Genomic DNA, 23,805 nt, shown 5'->3' with positions numbered 1-23,805 from the left:
TAAACCCTTTAGAATGGGATGAGGATCCTAAGCATGAGCCTCCATTAGCTCTTTTTGTGCGAAGACCTGCTCTCAGCCAATCAGCTAAGCCCTGCACCACCAGCATAGCTCAAACCAAGAGCTTCCAGCTCTCTGATGGCTGTAAGTGGAGGGAGGCAGCATGTTGTAGTGGCTATGGTGCTTGGCGTGTTACTTTTAAGTTTATTTAAAACCATTAGTTCAGTTTCAACACCCTTAGTGGGGGTATGCCAGGCCAATTGAGGTTTTTCTAGTGGCACTCTACTAGTAGATTATATTAAAAGAACTTTGGCGAAACATGTACTCCCTATTTAGTAAAATTAGTTATGCAAACTACTTCATCTCAATAAAGTGGTCTGGGTGCAGTGACCCATTTTTTTTTTAACCCTGCAGTATAAAAATGGCAGGTTTTCTGACCACCACTAGATGCACTTCCTCTACAACATAGCTACACAGCTGTCTAGGTTGAAAAAAGACTAAAGTCCATCAAATTCAACCGTAAAAAGAAACGTCATCACATGCAGCTCATAGAAAAGCATTACATTTAATTCAGTGCTTTCATGTGAACAGCATTTGGATGCATATGCTGCACTCGTCGTGCATGAGCATCAGCCACCAATGCTTCTCCATGAGGCCAAAATTTAAGTAAAACCTTTTTTTAAAATTTATATATTATTTTATTGCAGTGGGGGGAAGGCACTGAAAACTAACAATGAACTAGGAAACTATAGAGTTAGGAATACAGGTTTGTATTCCGAACACTGTACCTTTAAATGCATTGTAGGAATAATGCCTTAAAATGAAAAAAAATGAAAACAAACATACCTTACGCACCTTCAAAAATTGCCACAAGAATCATTGTGTAGTGTATCTACCTGCGGTCAGCTCACTTCCTCACCAGCTAGTAATTATTAACTAATTCTGGTAAATGGAATATAATCTTATTCCATAAACGTCTGTTATGGGGTTTGTTAGTTATATAGTATATCCCCAGGGGAAGGGCAGGGGGAGCTATAGTGCCAAGCTTGCTGTTTGTTTTAGGGTTACATTTCCTGACCCTGAAGGCACACTTGATAAAAGTGAAATCAGCACTTTTATTAAACACCCTTTTCCACCTGTCAATCTCATTTTTTTTTTTTTTTTTTATTCATCTGTGTCATGCTGGGTATTGATCGTGTGATGTAGGGGAAGCGTAAGATAAAAAAGGGACATACACAAGTAATATATATATTTTTTTCTCAATAAATGAAAACACTTGACACATTGAGCATTGTCTCTTTAAAATATAAATTTCTAAAAAAAAAAAGAAATGATTTTCAGGTTCATTTAGGTATCTATAGTTACACTTCCACATTATCAATGCAAATCCATCTGTTTTTGATAACCGTGATAGGCTGTGAGGATCGAGGGTGGTTTAGTTTAAGAGGAACTCCGTATCTTTAAATGCAGCTAATGCGCTCTCTGTTTGTCCAGGTTTCATATTTGGCTTAGTGCTGAGCATTGATCAATCAAAGATTTCTCATTGAGGACAAATCTTAATTCCAAAACTTCTTATACAAATTGGTGATTATATTAAGAGTTAGAGATTGTTATAAACACATTCACACTGTGGGATAGTAATTTAAGTGCCATTTTTCAGCTTTATTTTTCTGTGGCCATTAATATAATGGCATGCCAATTTTGTGCACTAATTTTCATGGGACCATGGTTTCCAAACAGAGTGGCCTTTTCTCTTCCCCCCTCTTACTTCTGCACCTAAGAGGGACAGAGGTCAAAAGCCAAAATCGATTAATGATTTGGAAGTTAGAAAGTTAAAGGCATATTATAATATCCTATAATTTCTAATGTTATGTTTACAAACTCCTATATTTTTGGCATATATGTATTTGTGAGATGTGAAAAATAAAATTGAATGGAGAAATCCACACTTTGTCATCTTGCAATTTTGCACATCAGCTTCCTGTCAATCATTCTTACAAATCCTGTTCTTTGCACCTGGCTGTAAATGTAGAGAAAGTACAGAGACATGAGAAATTGAAACAATGTTTCTACGTCTTCTTTGCAGTGTTTGAACCTGGCTTTGCCTTGTCTGAACTGGATTATGACGCAATTTGATAATTCTTTACTAGAAATAGAAAAAAAAAAGATAATTTTATGATAAAGTCTTCACTCTAGTAATAATTTATGTTAATTCCAGAGAAGAGACATTTACCCATTAAATTGCTTGAGGGCTGGGCAGCTGGATGGTTTCTTGGTTCATAGTAGCAGCTACAGGGAAGGTAACCATTATTTGTAAATTTGTTTAGATTACATTTTCATGTATGTAGCTTAGATTTGTCATTTAAAGGACCACTATAGAGCCCTGAGGGTGCCCCCACCCTCAGGGTCCCCCTCCCGCCGGACTCTAGGGGTTGGAAGGGGTTAAACTTACCTCTTTCCCTAGCGCTGGGCAGGGGACTCTCCTCTCCTCCCTCTTCTTCCGTCACCAGCTGAATGCGCATGCGGGGCAAGAGCCGCGCGCACATTTAGCCAGTCTCATAGGAAAGCATTCCCAATGCTTTCCTATGGACGCTGGCGTCTTCTCACTGTGAAAATCACAGTGAGAAGCGCGGAAGCGCCTCTAGCGGCTGTCAATGAGACAACCACTAGAGGCTGGATTAACCCATAGGTAAACATAGCCGTTTCTCTGAAACTGCCATGTTTACAGCAAAAAGGGTTAAACCTAGCTGGACCTGGCACCCAGACCACTTCATTAAGCTAAAATGGTCTGGGTGCCTATAGTGGTCCTTTAATGAAACTGGGCCCACTCAATGAGTTTGTTTAATTTTAATGTAATTGTTGTTATTCTGCATTTAATGATGTGGGTAGGATGCCATGTAAGATATACTAGTAATGGCATGAATGGGTTCGATAAGATCAATAACTTTTTTTTTTTCCTTCAACTTTAATTCCCCAGATCTTCCTCTTTTCCAGCTTTTGAATTGGCAAATGTCTGTTGGGCACATATTACATCTGATTCACACTGCAAACACTAGTCTCTACTTCCTTAATATAATTGGAATTAGACATAAGTTCTTCCAAAATGACTACTATAGAGAGCTGTAATATGTAGTTAGCCAAGTGTTTTTTAAACCATCCATGAACTTCAAAGGAATTTGTATGAATTGTGCATTGCCTTGGTTTTTGTATCTGTTTTGATAGAGATGGGGGGGGGGGAGGGATTTTATGGGGGGGATTAAATGTTTGTAGAGGAGGGGCAGGAATTGTAAATGTGCCTATTGAGGTATCAGTCTGAATTAGAAATGAATAAATATGCTTATTAATATATTCTTAATGTATTTTGATATATATATATTATCAGAATATACTAAGGTTAAATTATATATATATATATATATATATATATATATATATATAACTCTGGTGTGTGTGTATATATTATATATATATATATATATATATATATATATATATATATATATATATATATAATATATATGTGTGTGTGTGTGTATGTATATATATATATATATATATATATATGTGTTTTGGTGTTTAGAGTGTCCCTTTAACTTAAATAGAGAGCAGTTTCCATAAATTCATGGGAAAATTCGAAATGTGGAGGAGGATTCCAGATGTTCTCAAAATTTAGATCATTATGTATATGCTATATCTTTTGCAAATCCTATCCATCCACATTTCATCCTGTTACTTAAAGTGTGTCAAATCCACTTTGCTCTTTTTTTTTGTTTGTTTTTTTGTTTGTTTGTTTGGAGGCAAACCTTGTGTAAACGATGATACCTTTATTTGGGCAAAACCCAAAGGAAGTCAAGATTCCCAAAAATCCTGTTTTACCTTCAAGAAATCAACTCTCACAGACAGGGTTATAGATATGTCTACCCCTAACCCCCCTCCCCCCCCCCCCCCCAACGATTAGTTATTACTGGAAAATATAGTATACCTATTTCCAATAGTGAATTTTCCTTGCGATCACTGAACTCAAACTCGCTCATTCTTTAAGTCTTAATGAACAATCCCTCCCACTTTGAGTTTTTGGCGTGAGACACTAACAAGCAAATACATCCACTCATCCACTACTAATACCATCTTAATCCCCTTTGATTTCTCCTTACCTCAAATTACCTCAAATCATTTAATGCCACATCAGGATGGGAAACCCTTCAAGCCTTTCACTTGGTTGGTGACACCGTTTCTTTTAAGTTTTCCTGATATTTTCCTCTGATAGATACCTCTATATTTGGAACAATGTTTCACCTTTACTCCCAAATCCACCAGTCACGATGAGCTCTTTATCCCTTTGACAGAGCATACACAGAGCTCATTCTTCTTTCCTGTGAGTCATAGTAAGTAGCATTTTCAGTCCTGATTATCCCAATTTTTCCAAGGGTGTGTTAAGTGCAGGGGTTTTGGAGAGTTATTTTTCAGCTCTAAATTTTTCTATAGAACGCTCAAAGCTAAATTCCTAAGAAAGTTCTTGTGACATTTACAATTCCCATTGAAAATAGTTAACACTTTTTAAAATGCTTATATAATGATCTGTTTCCATTTCAGGCTTTGTTTCTGAAAACATCAACTGTTTTATGTAAAGCTACTGTTGGTATTGATCAGTGTAAATATAAAGAAGAAATAGTACTTGGACTCCAGTCTGTTTTAAAAACTTTTGTAGGCCATTTACAGTCTTAAAAGTTAAATTTAGTTGAAACCTTCATGATTCCACATTTATTACTAAACCAACCAAGTGGTATAAGAGTTTTATCTGGCTATGGAAAAGGACCACAAAGTAGTATATATGTTAGACGTCAACTTGTTTTTCTATTTTCCAGGTTTCACAATTTCCAAGCTGCATATTTAGAACTCTTGCAAGACTTGCTGTACATTCCATGCACAGTACGTTACAATACGCACCTATGTAAGCTTGTCGTATGGGATGAATAATGTTTTGATTTACTGTCATTCACAGGTTCATGGTATTGTACGTCGATCAAGTTCTTTCAACACTGGGAGGATTGAACATCTGTACAAGAATCCACAAGCACATATAGAAGGAAGTAAGGAAGTTTCTGTTTGGTGTTATGCATTTGCTAACTCTTATTCACATGTTACATGGATTGAAAAGGTTCCAAGTTGTTACAGGGGAAATAACAGGAACAAACCGCAGAAGCCACACATAGAGATTTGGACACAGGTCTTCAGGAAGTAAAAGGCCTTTATTCACGTACCGATCGGGTCTCAGATGAACTCCTGTTCCAAAAATATCTGATAGCCAAATACATTGTTCACAGGACTTTTGTTAACAGCATATCCCCTCCCATACAGTATAACCCCTCCTATATTCCTCAGACCAATCAGCACACAGGATATTCAGGATCACCTTATATGGCAGACCACATGGCTTGTTGAAGACAAAGGAATTTTCTATCAACTTCCACACATGCTCAGTATACTGATGACTCATCCAACTGTTTGTAACCAGATACTATTTAGCATATGCCACGTGGAGATTTCGGCCTACTAAATTTTGACCATGCTGGATTCCCATCACAAAGTGACCACCTTGTTGGTCTGTGTCAAATACAATATAACTGCACAGCTAGTTAAATCTTGCTTATTGTTTCCTTGCATTTTTTAAATGTGTGCTATTAAATGACACACTTCGCTGAGTAAGTCTTAGTTGTATAACATATGTGTTGGAGGGATTAGTTCCCCCTCTTCTGGTAAAGACCTGGGGGCTCTATGTCTGCTTTGACATGTTTTGTTAGCAGTGGCATTGCAGCTGGCACAGCCCTGATTTGAAAAGGGTAGGTTTGGCGGAGCTCCCGTACTTCGACATAGTACCTCTGGCACGTCAGTTTCCTTGCTTCTACCAGAGGACTCTGGAGCACTTCAGACTCAGTCACCGAAGCTCAAGAACATCTTCCACTGGACCAGGCTGCAGTGATTTGCAGCTCATAATGAACTTGATTGTACAGAACACAGAATTGTTGACACTCCCTGCAGGGGGTCCTCCATCAAATGAAATGGACACTACAATTGTCCCTCTGTCTGGAGACTTAATTACATTATCCCCAACTAAAAACCTTGGCTCCCTGCTGCGCCCTCATAGTCCTAGAGGCACAGCATACAAATTGTCTGCCAGAACCACCTTTCTCGGAACCTTATCCTCACACGGTATATATTCCCGGAAAGCTTGTCACTGAGCACCCTCGCAGTCCAAATAGCACCCTGATTGAAGAATCTGCGCCCACTAAAGTGTTAAAGTTTTACCCCATTGCAGGTTTTCTCTAATCTGGCAAGGAGGTTCAGCTGTGCAGTGCCTTAGTCCTGGTCTCCAAATAGGGTTTTCCCAGACCTCTGGGGAGTGGAGCGCTCTCAAGCCCTATATATCACCTGATGTCTTCTTGCCTCTCCAATTCCCCTCCAAATAGCTCTCAATTTGGAAGTCTAGGGACTGAACGATACCTGCTTAAAGATTGACTGAACTTTGGCACAGTCTTGATACAAAGAACAGTTACAGACTTTTTCAGCGTATCTCCCAGTAAGGAGCTCATTGTGTAAAATAAGTTCAGGAGATCCCCAGAGGTTCTCAACTCTGGCTGAGAAGCACAGTGAGCATCAGGGGGGGCCCAGACCCCTCCCCACAAAGACAATAGCTTATTTTAGGGGCTCTGGAGACCAGGTCCATAGTCTGAAGAAGCTTGCCTTCAAGCCTGTCCAAAAGTCCATGGCTTGGGAGCTTCCGTCACATTATTATTTTGGGGGCACTATCATATGACTTCAAATCTTAAATGATATTTAAGGAGCCCCTAACAGCTTTTGCGTTATTATCCTTGATGTTTATTTCACGTCTTGCAGACCTCTAAATGCGCCTTTCCCCCCCCCCCATCCTTCTGTATTTCTACATTTAATTCTAATTTTGAAAACTCACAAATATATGTCTATTAAATATAAGGATAAGTAAACATAATAATGAGAAAGAGACGTTTCCACGTTAACACTTCTATATGCATCAGGCACCTTTACTTTTCTTTGCTTACCTGGCCTGCATTGAACAATAGGATTTGGAGAATCCCTGCAGTCTGACCACAAGCTGCTTGCTACTCTCAGTGAGACCACACTAGAGTAAATGACACGCAGTAAGGTTAACTCTGTGTGCTCCCCTCCTGCCAGTCACCCTGACATAGCTCCCCTTTCCTGCCGGTCACTTAGACATTGTGTGTACCTTCAAAATATAGGATGCAGGCTGTTTATTTATTTATTTATTTATTTATTTTTGCCCCAAATTTTTTTGGAAAAAATAGTTCTATATTCCAAAACAATTGCTATGTCATTGGACCCAGCACCTACTCTGTTTTTATTCACAGTGATTTACTTATGTATTACAGGTATCCATCCAACACTGTAAAAACCTGCCATATTTTCCATTGTTAAACTTCTTTAAGACTTCTTGATTTCTTGCATTTTGAGGACAGAATTGTCCTCAAAAAGTGAAAAAGAAGCCTTTCTGGTGTATTCTACATGACAGTACTCTTTTCTGCGAAATATAAAAGGATAAAAACAACTGATCTGTGTTTTGTCTGGTCCAGGGAATTAGTTGCACATGAGTAATGTGCTCTCCTAGTTTCAACAGTAGTGGCAACATGTTTTTTATACATAAGGTACTAATGGGTAGTCAAGTTTGGCGTTTCTGAATAAGAAGGGCAGGTGTTATGGACTCTGGTCTCCTTAAAATATATTTATTATTTCTTCTACTCTTAATATAATCTGAATTTGTTGTAGGGTTGACGATATTTGGTTTGTTACTTCCTTGACCTTCGATTCCAAAATAGTGAAAGTTGTGACATCTCTTTGGCAGTCGCAGACTCTTGTTGGGAACTAAGAATATTTTCAAGTGGAAAGCAAGTTATACAGTACTCAACCTCAAAGCTTGGAGATGTGGATTTTCTATCTAACAGAATTATGTATTTCTAATATGGTGTCTAGATGTGTGAACTGGTGTTCCTCAATCTCAAGTATATAGAAGTAAACCATTTTATTCCAAATTAGAATTAAACAAGTATGACCTACTGTACAGTCCTTGTCCAAAACTCTACTCTAATGCAACCTGTTAATACAATATATACTTTGCATCCTGTCAGAGCAGGCATGTAAAAGAAGAATGTCTTCTTATGTGATGTGTATTGTGTGCTTTCCAGTATAACAATAGAACATTGCTGTGAGAAAACATGCTGAACTTGAGTTTGATTTACATAATACCTTATGATTTTATCAAGTTATAATTAAATATTTATTTTTAATGCTATTTAAGATTTCCATGGTTTTGTCAACCTTCATACCTTTAGGACAAGGATTGAAAGAATCCCATGATATCATACAATTATAAAGGGTTAACAATCATTGTATAAGCAATTGATAGCAAAGTGTCTGATTCACTAATCCATCTTAAATACTAAAGTATGTGGATTACCACTCTGCTAATACAATAGATAGAAAAAATCATGGTAAACTATAATTTTGGATCTCTTAGGGAAGATATATGTTGTTTATTTTCAAAGCTAACCACATTTTTTTTTTTTTTTTTTTAAATGACTGCAAAGTTGCATTTTTTTTGTGTTAGAATAACTTTAACGTTTTATTCTGTTTTAAAGACATGAAGTTGCACTATGGAGATCTTACTGACAGCACCTGCCTGGTTAAAATCATCAATGAAGTAAAACCTTCTGAAGTATACAATCTGGGAGCACAGAGCCATGTCAAGGTAAGGACTACCAATGTTTATTTCTCTCATATAAAGTCGCACAAATCTGACTCTCCAATAATGTTTTGAACTGTGAATATAAGTCACCCGTAAGTGTGTGTTATTTTCTTCCATAAATGAGACTTTTCCCTCATGAATCTCAGTATAAAACCATAAACTTTTTTTGTTATAGTATATTCATTTGGACAGGTGGTCAACAATGCGAAAAGAAACATTTGATAATGCACAATAAAAGATCATAGTGAATAAAATAATATTCCATAGATCCATGCAAACAATAGCTCTATAAGGCAAAGTTGAAGAAGTTAGAAGGACATCCTTTAAAGGCGTGTTGAAAGGCTTAAAAAACCCTTTTAACAGTTTCCTCATTTTAGCACCAAAGTCTATTGGCGCTGGTTCTGTCCTCACCTTCAACGTTAGCGGTGTGGGGAACCTAATGTGCATGCACAGCGAGATGAAACAATGCTTTTCTGTGGAAGATTTGAAGACGCTGGACTCATGCAAAGCATGAGGATGATCAGCACTGTTTCACAAAGTTAAAATCAGTGAACCACAAAGAAGATCCTCTAGTAGATGTCTGGAAGACAGTACACACTGGAGGCAGTCTCAACCTAGCAATGTAAACATTGCAGTTTCTCTGAAATTGCAATGTTTTACATTGCAGGGTTAAGAGAGCAGGGACAGTGCATCCAGATTACTTCAATGAGATAACGTGGTCTGGGTGCCTATAGTGTCAGTTTATTCCACGTCTTGAAAAAGTAGGTTAGGATCAAGATAACTGGAGATAGTGGCTGGACAGGTCACATAGGCTTAATTGAAGATTACAAGCTGTGTATTAAAAAGTAGTTTAAAGTTAAACATGTAACCTATATGGTATAAGGGTAAGAAGTGATGCCATTTTGCAAATTAATTTTTTTTATTTTTTTTATTTAAACAAATATTTACTTCATTATTACTTCAATAACGAGGATGAACTGTTTTTCTTCATGCATTTTGCAGTATGAAATCTAGTTCATAAAGCCTTACTCATCCTCATTTATACTCTAGATATCATTACCAGTATGTAGAGTAACAAATGTGTCTGCCAGAAGACACTAGTCACTGTTATGCCTGTAAATTTTCTGAAAATGTAAGCTCACCCCCTGCTTTCTAACTGTGTTTGAAGTTTCAATGGGTCATATTATTCATACAGTCTGGAATGGGAAAGGAATGAATGGACTCTACAATTTCACTGTCAGCATTGCATTAGCAGTCCAGAGATTGATAGCACAGTTTCAAATATGTTTTTTTGGAATATATGATTTGACTGTATTTACTGTATGTGGGCATTATACATAAAAGCAGACATCAGTTTTACATTCTGTTACCATTCCCAGTAAGCTGTACTGCTAGTAATGCCTTAGGTGTCCTTTCAAATACCCGTAAGCAAGGTATTTATGTAACTTTTTTGTCACTTCACTTTATGTAAAAAAAAATAAAGCATTTTTGTTTTTATGCTAACTTTTCAGACCCAGTGTGGTGTCTAAAATATCATTTTGATTTTTAGGTTTGTTGTGTCATAGAGAGCGCCTATTTCTCTCTGTTTCTAGATTTTTAGGTTTGTCTACACAACATTCTAAAAACAAAGTTGCTGTGTTATATGTTTAGGTTCTCACTATGCATCTCTTACTTCAACTACATGTTATGCTAATATCTTTTCGTCAACAGAAAGTGTTGGTAGTGAAGGGGTTAATATTACCGTATATTCCTAAACTACTTGTTTTTCTATCTCCTATACTCGGGCTGAGTACCTCCGGCAGGTGAACTTCCTCAACGCTATAAGGGTACGATGGCGCACTTCAGACCCAGTCACCAAATCTGAACTGGGATTTCTGGGGGATTTTCCCGCTGGAAGGGCTGCCAAATTATAACCCTTTCGCTAGATACTTTCTCATATGTACAGTAGCAGTGATTATAGCCTTTCCCCCCAGACATTAGCCGAGATCCAATGTAGGAGGTAGAATGATAAACTTTATTCCACACTCATCTATTTATACAGGCCAAATGTTGATTCCTCCTCCAGGGGGGTCCTCTACACAACAGAATGGCAAGTGACGTAGTCCCCTCCCCCCTATGCTACTCTATTTGGGGTGTTAATCGTCTTACACCCAACTACAAGATAGACTCCCCACTGTGTCCAAAAGTCCACGAGAACCCCTTTCTTTAGTGACAAACCCCCTTTGATTCTTTACGGGCACTTGAGACAGAGCCTATAGTCTCTGGGCAGTAAGCCGGCTTCTCCTCAAGCCCGGTGCATAGGAGATTCCGTCACAGTAACCTAATACACTCCTGAGTTTGCACACAATCTTTTATAACCAATTTCCATGACCTTGTTATTTTCCGATGGCTCGGTGAATTCTGGTAATATCGTGAAGCTCTAACTCATCCTAGCAAACCTGATTTCCACCTCCAGTGTCTAGATTCTCATCCCAACCTTAAACTGTTTTCATTATTTTTACTTTAACTTTTTTTCTATTCCCAGTAGGACAAAGCCTTTTACTTTTTCATCACTTTAGACCCTTCTACAATAACATGAATTAGATTTTTAAAAATGCCCCCTAACTCCCAGGGACAAGCATTCAATATTTTATACATTCTTTGGATTGAGGATAATCTTTCTGTAATGCTATGTTTACAACTATTTGCCAAAATATTGGTGACCATTTTGGTTTTATTAAAACTCCATCAATGTCCAAATGGGTCTTAGAATAAAAATACCTCCCACACCCCATGCATACCTGAGATACGTTTACTGTTTAGATAAGCTTTGCCTGTCAACCAGGATTGAGTGTGAGTGACAGTCTGCTGCAACATTTAATCTCCATAGCCATGAGTAGGACATATCTATCTATCTAATTAAATTTTGCACCACCCACTGTTCAGGAGTGAGAGGATGAAATCTAAGAAACCTTTACCTTTTGTTTGAGCATTGCCATGCTACACACTCTCTTTAATTCTCATGCTCTGAGGAGTCTCTCCTGTACTTGTTGTTGACCTTATTATCCATTGGTCATCTTGCATGATTAGAAAAGAGACTTCTTTAATGTGAAGTCCTCAACCTATTCTTTGAAATATGTTAGAATATTTAAATGCCAAATAAACTGTGATATCTTTTTTATCCATAAACCATGTGCACATTTATATTTCCTGTTCACATCACCACCATCATTGTTAGCAATGAGAGAATGAATGGCATGTCTGTCTGGTCTGATCCTATTTCACTTTAGAAACCTAAAGCGACACTAAGGTCACCAAAACATCTTTAGCTTAAATCAACTCTGTAGGCACCCAGACCACTTCAGCTCAATGAAGTGGTCTGGGTGCCAGGTCTGTCTAGTTTTAACCTTGCAGCTGAAAACATAGTAGTTTCAGAGGAACTGCTATGTTTACACTGAGGGTTAATCCAGCCTCTAGTGGCTGTCTCACTGACAGCCACTAGAGGCGCTTCCACGCTTATCATTGGGAATATCACAGTGAGAAGACGCTGGACGTCCATAGGAAAGCATTGAGAAATGCTTTCCTATGGGCGGTTTGAATTCCCCGCGAGCCCGGCGCTGGAGAAAGGTAAGTGGACTTTCCAAGCGGGAGTGGGACCCTGAGGGTGGGGGGACGGGACCTAAAAACCATACAGTGCTTTTCTGGCACTATAGTGGTCCTTTAATTAAGCAGTTTGGATGTATAGATCATGCTCCCACTGTCTCACTGCTCAATTCTCTGCCATTTAGGAATTAAATAACTTTTTTTTACAGCCCTAGCCACAGCATATGACTTGCACAACCTTCCTTAACATATCATGTAAAGGTCAATCTAATGTTTATTCTGCCTTTATTGCAAATTCTGTTTAATTTAGAATTGTGTATCTCCTGTACTGCTAATAGCTTGCTAGACCTGACAGGAGCCTTCTGTATGTGAATAAAGTGCAACTTACACAGCAGGAGATAAAACCATTTAAAGTAAGTTAACGTGATTAAAAATGGGACAATTTTTCCCCGTGTATGTCACAGCCAGGGGAGGTGTGGCTAGAGCTGCATAAACAGAAACAAAAGTGATTTATCTGCTAAATGGCAGAGAATTGAGCAGTGAGACTTCAGTGGCATGATCTATAGACAAAAACTGCTTCCTTAAGCTAAAGTTGTTTTGGTGACTAAAGTGTCCCTTTAAGGGAGTAAAGATTTTTCTGGGGGAAGGGGGAGGGGCCTGGACTAGTGACCTGGGATTTTTCATAGTGAACTGCAGTATCTGGGGTTGACCAGGCTGGCAGATCATGAGATTTTTTACATATGACTACAATCTGAAATGAGAGAGTGCTCTTGACATTCATTAAGACACTGGCTGTTTCTTTTGGCTGTAAATGCTCATTAATGCTGTTCAGGTCACTTTTATGGAAGTTACATGGATATATGATGCCTTATTGATTGAAAACAAAGTATAGACATGGACATTATAAAATGAAAATTATGCACCGAATGTACTAAAAACCAAGACAAGACAGTCTTGACCCACTGTGCAATAATGGCTCAAAAGCAAACTACTATAAGTGGCTAGTAAAAACAAAGAGAACGTTACCTGCGCTCTGGCCTAAATCCCCATGTGCGTTTAAACAAAATGGAGGCTCTTTAGTTGTATTCCAATGGCCATTTGAATATATAAGCTCACCAGCCACGTCAAGGCAAGCCTCAATAGGTGAGTCCTACACTAGCCATTAGATATGCTGATATCAGCCAAGAATCTCCAGTGAGACAGGAAGGGGTATTTTAAAAACCCTTTAACATGTAACCCTTTATAGGGCTTCTACACACACAATAAACTTTGCTGGTATCAGACAAAGTGAGACAGAAAGGGGTGTTTTATAAACCCATTAACATTTAACCCTTTATAGGGCTTCTACACAAAATACCCCTTCCTGTCTCACTGGAGATTCTTGGCTGATATCAGCATATCTAATGGCTAGTGTAGGACTCACCTATTGAGGTTTGCCTTGACGTGGCTGGTGAGCTTATATATTCAAATGGCCATTGGAATACAACTAAAGAGCCTCCATTTTGTTTAAACGCACATGGGGATTTAGGCCAGAGCGCAGGTAACGTTCTCTTTGTTTTTACTATGTATTTTAAGCTGTTGGATACTAAGCTACTGCTGCTGTAAGCGTGGTGCTTTATCTTTGTGTTTTGTATATGAATTTTGTATCACTCAGCTATGTTACATTGCTGCCAGCCTCCCCACGTTGTCTTATTAAGACTTTATAAGTATGTAGGGGCAGCACCCCTTCCTGTCTCATCAGAGAAATTTGCCTTTTAGCTGATACCAGCAAGGTGATTTGTATATGTTATAGCCCTATTCAGGGTAAAGTATGTAGGGGTTTATAAAACACCCCTTCATGTCTCATTAGAGACGTTTAAACTTTGTCTGATACCAGCAGAGTTTATTGAATGTGTAGAAGCCCTATAAAGGGTTAAATGTTAATGGGTTTATAAAACACCCCTTTCTGTCTCACTTTGTCTGATACCAGCAAAGTTTATTGTGTGTGTAGAAGCCCTATAAAGGGTTACATGTTAAAGGGTTTTTAAAATACCCCTTCCTGTCTCACTGGAGATTCTTGGCTGATATCAGCATATCTAATGGCTAGTGTAGGACTCACCTATTGAGGCTTGCCTTGACGTGGCTGGTGAGCTTATATATTCAAATGGCCATTGGAATACAACTAAAGAGCCTCCATTTTGTTTAAACGCACATGGGGATTTAGGCCAGAGCGCAGGTAACGTTCTCTTTGTTTTTACTATGTATTTTAAGCTGTTGGATACTAAGCTACTGCTGCTGTAAGCGCGGTGCTTTATCTTTGTGTTTTGTACTATAAGTGGCTGTTAAAATAATGGAGACCAGCTAGTGATATATGTAACCACAGCTGGCTAGATAAGTCTCTCTGAAAAGAATATAAAACGGAGTCAGTCAATGAAACAACATTGTAACAATAAAGTCCAGCCAGAGTGGAAAGAATTTTGTAACTTAAAAAGAGCAGAGTAGCAGCTACTAAATATCCCTGTTTGGGACTCACCAGAGATCCTAATACTTATTTTTTTTATTCATTTTTTGACAATCTTGTTTTTGTAAATGTGACAAAACAATAGACCATTGTTAGAAAACAGAGATATGAAGTATCTGTCGATGGAGTGATACATATCCAACATTATAAGCGCCATAGTGCACCTTTATTGTGTTTAAATTTGTGCATTATTTATTTTTAATTATGACAATTATCTGGTGAGATGCTGCACTAATTGCCACTATGGACCAGCCACCACTGGTCACGGCAAACTTCAGGCTTTCAGAATCAGCCATTTTTTTTTCCTTTTATAGTTTTATTCAAAATGGATATCTGTAGGTAGGGATACCATACATGCCATGTTTTCATAAATGGGCAGCACAGGAAAAGGGTAGGACTGTAGTATGTCTATATCCCGGAAAACATGGTGGATATGGTAACCCTATCCATAGGCCTTTAGCAAATGGATGGCAAATGAAGAGGCTTTTTAAAAATTTGTTTCCATGGTTTTGAGACCAGATAGCACATCACCTTGCAACTTCTCAAATGCTTTAATCAGACTTGTAAGGGTTCTACTCCTCGTTGCAATATTTCTTAACTGAGTAAATACATGCTGTTTGTGTTCTTCACTGCTTACAGTCTATTAAAGAAAGACTGAGGTTATACAAATTAACAAAAGTTATTTGTTAGATTGTTTTATGCGTGGTTGTGTAGCGGTGTTCCTTTTTTTTATATGTACCAATAAGAATTAAAATATGTTAGTGTAGCAAAATGTCCCCGTTGCCTGCAAAGACAGTGCTTCACTGAAAAAATAAGATTCATATAATTTAAATTTTTTCACTTAAACATGAAAAATGTTAAATGGGAGTATAGCTAACAACACTAGCCAGAAGAAAAGTGGAAACAAAAAAATAAACACTTACCATTTGAAAAATGTTGAGTTTAACTGTTAATGTTTATTTTGATTTTACTCAATAACAGTATAAGTAAAAGTTGAAGGATTTTAACAAGGCACCACATACTGTCACAGCTACTTTAACATGAAATTAATGTATTCCGTAACACGACATTGACGGTCAAACATTTTGGCTTCTGCGCAAGCCTGAATATACATAATATGCTGCATTTTTGTCATTCAAAAATAAAGATTTTAAAAAAAAAGTTTACAAAGGCTTGACAAAGAGACTGATATGCTGAAATGTTGAGCTGTTTTTGGTCTGGTTGAATAAAATATGTCACTAAATATGTCACTTTATTGACAAATTGTGGGGCTCAAGAACTGGAGCCCATCATCTCCAGCACCTGGAAATAAAACGAGTGACTCTCTACTACATATTAATTGTTAAATCTTCTAGTGATAAGTAAGCATTCAAAATAAAGGTAAAACCCTTACTTGTCATTGTTTTTGTGTGAACAACTCCTATTTCTTTTAGCCAATGTGGTTGTGACAGACAGTTGTGTGACCTGGCAGACAAGAACAAGATTCATCAGTTACAAAACAATCTTGACTTGTTAGCACATAAATGGAATCTTTTTTTTCTGGAAAATGGGGACAAGAGGTGACAAAATGTGTGTGGTGATTTCCAAACCACAATGTAGACATTATGGCATTTCCACATGACTCCTTATTCTGCCCTGCCTATTTGGGATTTTGCAATAGCTACTGACAGTTCATCCAGAGGGGACCTTTCTTACTGACTCACTGCAATGATTTTCCCTGCACTCATCCCCTCTAACACACACGGGAATATGAACTCAACATAATGTCTTGCTGTGAAATATATATTATTACTTGATATTGATCAGGATTGTTAGCAAAGCTTAACTGTAATTCTTTACTAGCTAGACTAGAAAGTTTGAACGTCACTGGGCATGTTTTGTTTAAAAAAATATATTTAATAAATTAGGATTTTTGTTCTGTGCTTAGTTTCTCACAGGATCTATGCCAGAACTTAACTTAACATCCAGCTTTTTTTCTCCCATCTACATTTGTTTAAATTCTCACTGTAAGGAAGATATACTAACTCTATGTGCATTCTTGTGCACTTGGACTACATTTGTGTATGTTTCCAATGCATTTTCATGTAGGCTAGACTCAATAATCTACACAATTGGCACACAGGTCTATATGATGGCAACATCGGAAACTGTATAGCAAGACAAAGTATGGCATGTCTCTTAAATGCCATATAGAACCCTTGCCTTGCAGGTATGAATTATAATTTTAGTATGGATTCATTAATTACTTACATTCTAACTGGGGTGTAACAAGCTTACCTCAGTTGTACATGTTCTCCAATTGTTATTTTATTTATAAAATATTTTACCAGGATGGATACATTGAGTTTCTCTCGTTTTCAAGTATGCCCTGGGTCCACAAAACATTGTATTGATAGAATAGGATACATTATACAAAAAAAAAAAAAAAAAAATATATATATATATATATATATATATATATATATATACAGACATACACACATATATATAAATGTAATAAATATAACAGGTAATAAATATATTCAACTATGACAGGTGCATTCTGTGCTGAGGTATATTGCCATAGATCTCTTAACCCCTTCAGGACGGAGTCAATAGTACACGTTCTGATCAAAACAAAATGTAAACAAAAACTGGAATTTGCGCTATATGTCTGTTCAACCGTAATTTACCTCTTTCATATTAAGTGCACCCACACTTATTATATATCATTTTGTTCAGGAGAAACAGGGATTTAATGTCACATGAACTGTTCATATATGAAACATAATTTATTATTAATAAAATAAAAAAAACTGAGAAATTAAATTTTTTTTAAAACAATTTGTAGTTCCGCCTCACATTTTAGCTGTAAATGTCATAATACTGCTAGATTTTACTGCAAAAATAGCACATATTTGGATTCAGCAAAGTCTCACAAGTACAACAGTAGCCCCCATTAACAGTTTTTACGGTGATTTGGAAAGTTAAAGGGTCAAATATAGCACATTCCATTTTTCATGTTTTTCACATTTAAATTTGCTAGATTAGTAATGTTACCTTTGAGACCGTGTGGTAGCCCAGGAATGAGATTTACCCCCATGATGGCATAAGATTTGCAAAAGTAGACTAGCCAAGGTATTGCAAGTGGGGTATGTCCAGTCTTTTGTAGTAGCCACTTAGTCACAAACACTGGCCAAAGTTATCATTCATATTTGTTTTTGTGTGAAAAAAACAAAAAACTAATATTTGGCCATTCACATAATTATGTTAAAAGATCACTTAAATATACACGTAGAATTTTAATATATATATATGTATTTAAAGTCTACATGTACACTTATGTAGTTATTTATGTAATTATATATATATATATATATATATATATCTATGTGTATATATATTTTTATATATATATATATATATATATATATATATATATATATATATATATATTTGCGGTTATTTGTATATATATATATATATATATAAATAACAAAATACAGTTAGAATGAAATTACATATGTATATATAATTTGTTTTAATTTTGTAAAAAAACATTTTATTTCTTTTATTATTTTATTTATTTATTATTGCAATTATACATGTATATACAAATATAATATAATATATATATATATATATATATATATATAGATGTATGATACATATATTATATTCTAAGTGTATTTTAATACTAATATATACTAATATATGTACTTATATATCAAACCTCACCTGTCCTAGTTCTGCAACCTCCTTCTACAATTCCACCCTCTCCTCTCAACAAGACATCATGGCACCTTGTACATTTAAACGCCGCAGGCCCCCCCAACAACAACCCTGGCACACCAAGCTCACTTAATACCTCCAAAAACTCCCTCTGCTGTTCTATGTTCATTCGCACCCGCTACATTGGAAGAGGTTTCTGCTCTGCTCCAGTCCTCCCGCCCCACCACCTGCTCCCTAGATCCAATTCCCTCGCATCTCATCCGTACTCTGTCTTCTTCTCTTTCTCCACCTCTCACTAAAATTCTCAATCTCTCTCTCTCCTCTGGTATATTTCCATCGCCCTTCAAACATGCAACTGTAACCCCAATTCTAAAGAAGCCCAATCTTGACCCTAACTCCCCTTCCAACTATTGTCCTATCTCGCTCCTGCCTTTTGCATCCAAGATCCTTGAAAGAATTGTGTATGCGAGATTGACAGACTTCTTCGAGTCCAACTCTCTGCTAGACCCGCTTCAGTCTGGTTTCCGCGCTAAGCACTCTGTGGAAACGGCACTGACCAAAGTATCCAATTATCTACTTGCTGCAAAATCTCGTGGTCACTACTCTATCCTAAATCTCCTTGACCTGTCTGCGGCTTTTGAAACTGTTGATCATCAACAGCTTCTTCTCATCCTTAGCAATATCGGTCTACAAGATATTGCTCTCTCCTGGTGCTCCTCCTACCTCTCCCAGCGCTCTTTCAGTGTTTCTTTCTCTGGCTCTGCTTCTTCTCCCCAACTCCTCTCTGTTGGTGTCCCCCAAGGTTCAGTCCTTGGTCCCCTACTGTTCTCCATCGATACTGCCTCCCTTGGTAAACTCATTAGCTCCTTTGGCTTCCAATATCATTTCTATGCAGATGACACGCAAATCTACCTGTCCTCTCCTGATCTCTCCCCGTCCCTCTTGACTAGTGTCTCTGACTGCCTCTCTGTTGTTTCTAACTGGATGGCTGCCCACTTCCTTAAACTAAACTTGACCAAAACAGAACTTCTGGTCTTTCCTCCCTCAAGTGTTGTTACTCCTGTGTCTCCCTCCCTCCAAATCAATGGTGCTAACATCAGCTCCACCACGCAGGCTCGCTGCCTAGGTGTTCTCTTTGACTCCGACCTCTCCTTCAAGCCTCATGTTCAAGCTGCTCCCACCTATCTATCCTCCCTTATACACAAGTATGTCCCGTCTAGGCCCTTACGATCTGCTGAAGACTTACGTCTATCTTCTGTCCGTACTACCACCTCTGATGCTCGCCTTCAAGATTTCTCGAGGGCTGCACCATTCCTGTGGAACTCGCTTCCCTCCTCCGTTAGATGCTCACCCAGTCGCCACTCCTTCAAAAGATCGTTAAAAACCCACTTCTTCATAAAAGCGTATCAATTAAACTGTTAATAGCTCCCAACTGATTCCTCTTCTGCAACTGTTTATAGTCTAATACTATCCTTACCTTTTTGTGTCATTTTACCCCACTCCCTCTAGCATGTAAGCTCATTGAGCAGGGCCCTCAACCCCTCTGTTCCTGTGTGTCCAACTTGTCTGGTTACAACTACATGTCTGTTCGTCCACCCATTGTAAAGCGCTGCGGAATTTGACGGCGCTCTATAAATATCAACAAATAATAATATTAACAAATAATATTAATATTAAAATACATTACGTATGACGTTACATATATATAAGATTTATATATATAATACATATTTATTTTATATATATATATACACACATTTATTTTATTTTAAAACCTGTTAAATAATTTTTTTTTTACACTATCCACCAGCAGGGGGACTGTCTGACATTTCAGACAGTCCCCCTGCTGGCAGATCCATCTTTGAGAGCGATCACATGGCCTCAGGGGCCTGATTTTCTCCTGGGGCTCCTGGGGCTGAAAGCCGTTACGGCGTTCTATGCCGCCGCAACAGCTTTAAAGCCCATTTAAATAGGGACGGCATAGAACGCTGTAACGGCGTTAAGGGGTTAAAATTTTATAAAGATTTGACTGTGTCCCTGAGGTTATTTCGTCATTTCGGTGCTCTTTAGGAAAAGGAGGATCCAGCCACTTTATTTTTGTATTGCTGTATGCTAAATATTGTGCTAGTACTAGATCGGAGGTTATAGGAGGTGGGAACAGCTGGGGAGAACATTCTACTCGGGTAGGGTGAGAGCTTCCCAGAAAAGCTCTTATGCACAAGGCTGGAAAGATGAAGAGTGCATCGGGATTCCAGTGACAGCCAGTTTAGCTCTTTTAACATGTCACAGTGGTTGGTAAAGTAATTACAGTCTAGTACAAAGTGGCAGAGCAAATTATATAATGTATTAAGTTTATTAAGGTGGGTTTGCGGTGCGGGTGCATACACTACATCCCCATAATCCATGACCGGCATCAGCATCTGTTTCCTTACTGTAAGGCTTAGGCAGGATTTGTTTCTGTACAGGGCACCTAGTTTTGGGTAAAGTTTTAAAGAGTTTTTTTCAATGTGAAGGCCAAAGGATAGATTGGGGTCTAGCAGCATACCTAGATAAAAGAGCAGACTGCTGTCAGTGTGCTATTTGAATTTGTTCTGATACACAATTGTTGATTTTGTAGTTTATGTAATTTAGGTACAGTTCCAAAGATCATTGTAACAGTTTTGTCAGTGTTTAGGAAGACTTTGTTATCCGCTATCCACTTTTCTAACGCTGTGAATTGGTTTTGGAGCACAGCCTCAAGCTGCGGTAGCTTGGGTTTACTAGTGTAGATTACTGTCATCTGCATACATGTGAACAGTTGAGGATTTGCAGACGTTATGCAGATCATTTATATAAATAGTGTGAATAGCAGGGGGCCGAGTATGGAGCCTTGGGGACCACCACACGTGACTGGAAGAGGAAGGGAAGCGCTCTCAGAAATGGCCACATATTGCAATCAGTCTGAAACTTACGATTGAAACCAGGTTAGTGGACGATAACCAATGCCTGAGTTTTTAAGTTTTGCAAAAGAATGCCATGGTCTACCGTGTCAAATGCCTTGGCAAAATCAAGGAAAATAGCTCCAGTTAAGTCTCCTTGATCCATGCCAATTTGAATGTCATTGCAAACTTTTAAGAGGGCATTCGAAGTTGAGTGATTTGGAAGAAAGCCGGATTGATCAGGGGTCAGTTATATATGCTTGGTATATGTGCAACTAGGATGCCCTTCTTATTCCAAACATGCTACAAATTAGGTTACGGCGCACACACAATAATATACTAATAATCTAATCAGGCTACTTAAATTTGCCAAATCTAAGAAAATAAATATGAGGATTCAGTTCCACCATATGTCCATATGTTGTTAAGCCCATCACTACTTTACAGTACCCCAATATCAGTGGGTCCTACACTAACTCCAAATGTGGGAGACAAATTAAATAGTGCTAAAGTATATAAAGTTAAGCAATTGTTTGAGCATTGTGAGTATACAAAAACGTAATAAACGCAATTAAAAACAGTATCAAAACTAAACAATTAAAGTGTTAGTGCTTGGATGAATATACTCACAATGCAAATCAATATGTGCTAAATGAAGGTTGTAATAAAAGTGACAATATAGTTCAACAACACCTCATATACATACATACACACCTGTGGTCACCTCGAAATGGGCATCTAAAGCTGGGGGCTCCTTTTTTTTTTCTTTGCTTCTTATTCCAAAGTCAGATATGGATTCCACAGTGATTGTATGTTTTTGCTTCTGCACCCTGCATCTACTATTTAGATGTTTTATAGCTCATATATTTTTAATTATATCACCCAATTCTTAAATTTTCTTTTCTATGTGATGCTGTCTGCCTGAACCCCTGCTGTTTGATGCTATCACATCTGATAAAATAAAGTTATAACTCCCACCAGAGATTAAACTCTGTATGTAGGCGTTATCTGGACAGAAAATTAAATGTATATACTGAAGTTAAAACACTTCACCACAAAGTGGTTGTGGTCAGAATTGTAAGTCAAAGCTTTTCGGCTAAGTCTCTGACTATAAAAATTAGCAGAGATCCAATTCTCCTATATGCCTCTGTAGGGGAATCGGATACAAGTTAAATATAGTTAAATTGGATCAAAGATACAGGGAGAGGGCATAATTAAAGTTGCTAGAAATGTTGCACATGGGTATAGCTGATACAGAGTAAATATATTGACTCTAGAGCTATAGTCACGCTTACACTGGATTAAATCAATATCGTTCAGTAGAGAAAGACCTAGTGGGATATCCTTTCACAATTAGAATTAAGCTCAACTGTGTTAAAAAGTTTAATTCCAGTTACTCCGGTATTGAAATTATATGCTTAACAGTTGCAATCCCAAATATTTACCTCGTGATAGGCTTAGCAATAGATTAAATGCAATATTCCCTTGGAGCTCAAGAGTATTGCCAGGCTGCTGTGACTAGTTCAAAGAGTCATCTAGTAGTCATATATGTGTTCCGCTGGCTCATTGAGTATCAGTATAAACTAATGCAACTTGTAATGAGGATTATTAAAAATAACCAGCTAGAATTAGATATAGACAAAACCTCTCTCCCTTTTAATCTAACTAAATAGTCAGAGGAAAAAGAAATAGGAAATAAAACTTAAAAAAAGTGTTAATCTAACGAAACCATGCTGCTTAAATGAGCAGGTTTTCTAACCCATTGTGTTCCAACTGCTTAAGTGCCTGGTGAGAAAGGAAAAAATGCCCGACGTGCGTTTCGGTTCACAGACGTGTGCACCTTCGTCAGGGATCAAGTTGATAACAGCTGATATAACTGGGTGCTGCAAAAGCATTTGACAGGGACAGAGACTAAACAATCTTCAATCGTTTGGGGTTTAGGGATGATTCCTACATTTAATATCAGCCCTATGGCTCACACTCTGTAGTTGTTAAGACCGTATTATCCATATGAGCCAATTGTGACCCCAAATGGAACTAGATAGGCCATTATTATCCATGTTCTCCCCTCCTTTTTGCCCTGGACATATAGCCACTTTCCATCTCTATCTAATGAGGAGAGGAAATCAAAGGGATCACAGTCTTCAGGTGGGACTTCAAAATATCTTTATTTGCTGATGACACAACTCATACTCACCGACTGTGGGTCTTCTGATGCTTTAATAAAAATCCTCCTTTGATATTTCAGATCATAAGCAGAAACCCGACCATACTGAGACCCTGAGCCTATGACTTTCAGGATA

The 23,805-nt window shown here is 37.7% G+C and overlaps 1 protein-coding gene across 1 annotated transcript in view; it reads left to right on the top strand.

The window, feature by feature from the left end:
* Nucleotides 1-23,805, top strand: part of GMDS (GDP-mannose 4,6-dehydratase) — a 752,713-nt gene that overhangs the window by 110,116 nt on the left and 618,792 nt on the right. The window contains exons 3-4 of the mRNA XM_063451788.1: nt 5,000-5,087; nt 8,685-8,794. Of these exons, the coding sequence (XP_063307858.1) occupies nt 5,000-5,087; nt 8,685-8,794 (198 nt within the window). The remainder of the gene's footprint in view (nt 1-4,999; nt 5,088-8,684; nt 8,795-23,805) is intronic.

This window comes from Pelobates fuscus, chromosome 4 (genome assembly GCF_036172605.1).
Source record: "Pelobates fuscus isolate aPelFus1 chromosome 4, aPelFus1.pri, whole genome shotgun sequence".
NCBI classification, from domain to species: domain Eukaryota; kingdom Metazoa; phylum Chordata; class Amphibia; order Anura; family Pelobatidae; genus Pelobates; species Pelobates fuscus.
This window is presented reverse-complemented; position numbering and strand designations above follow the sequence as displayed.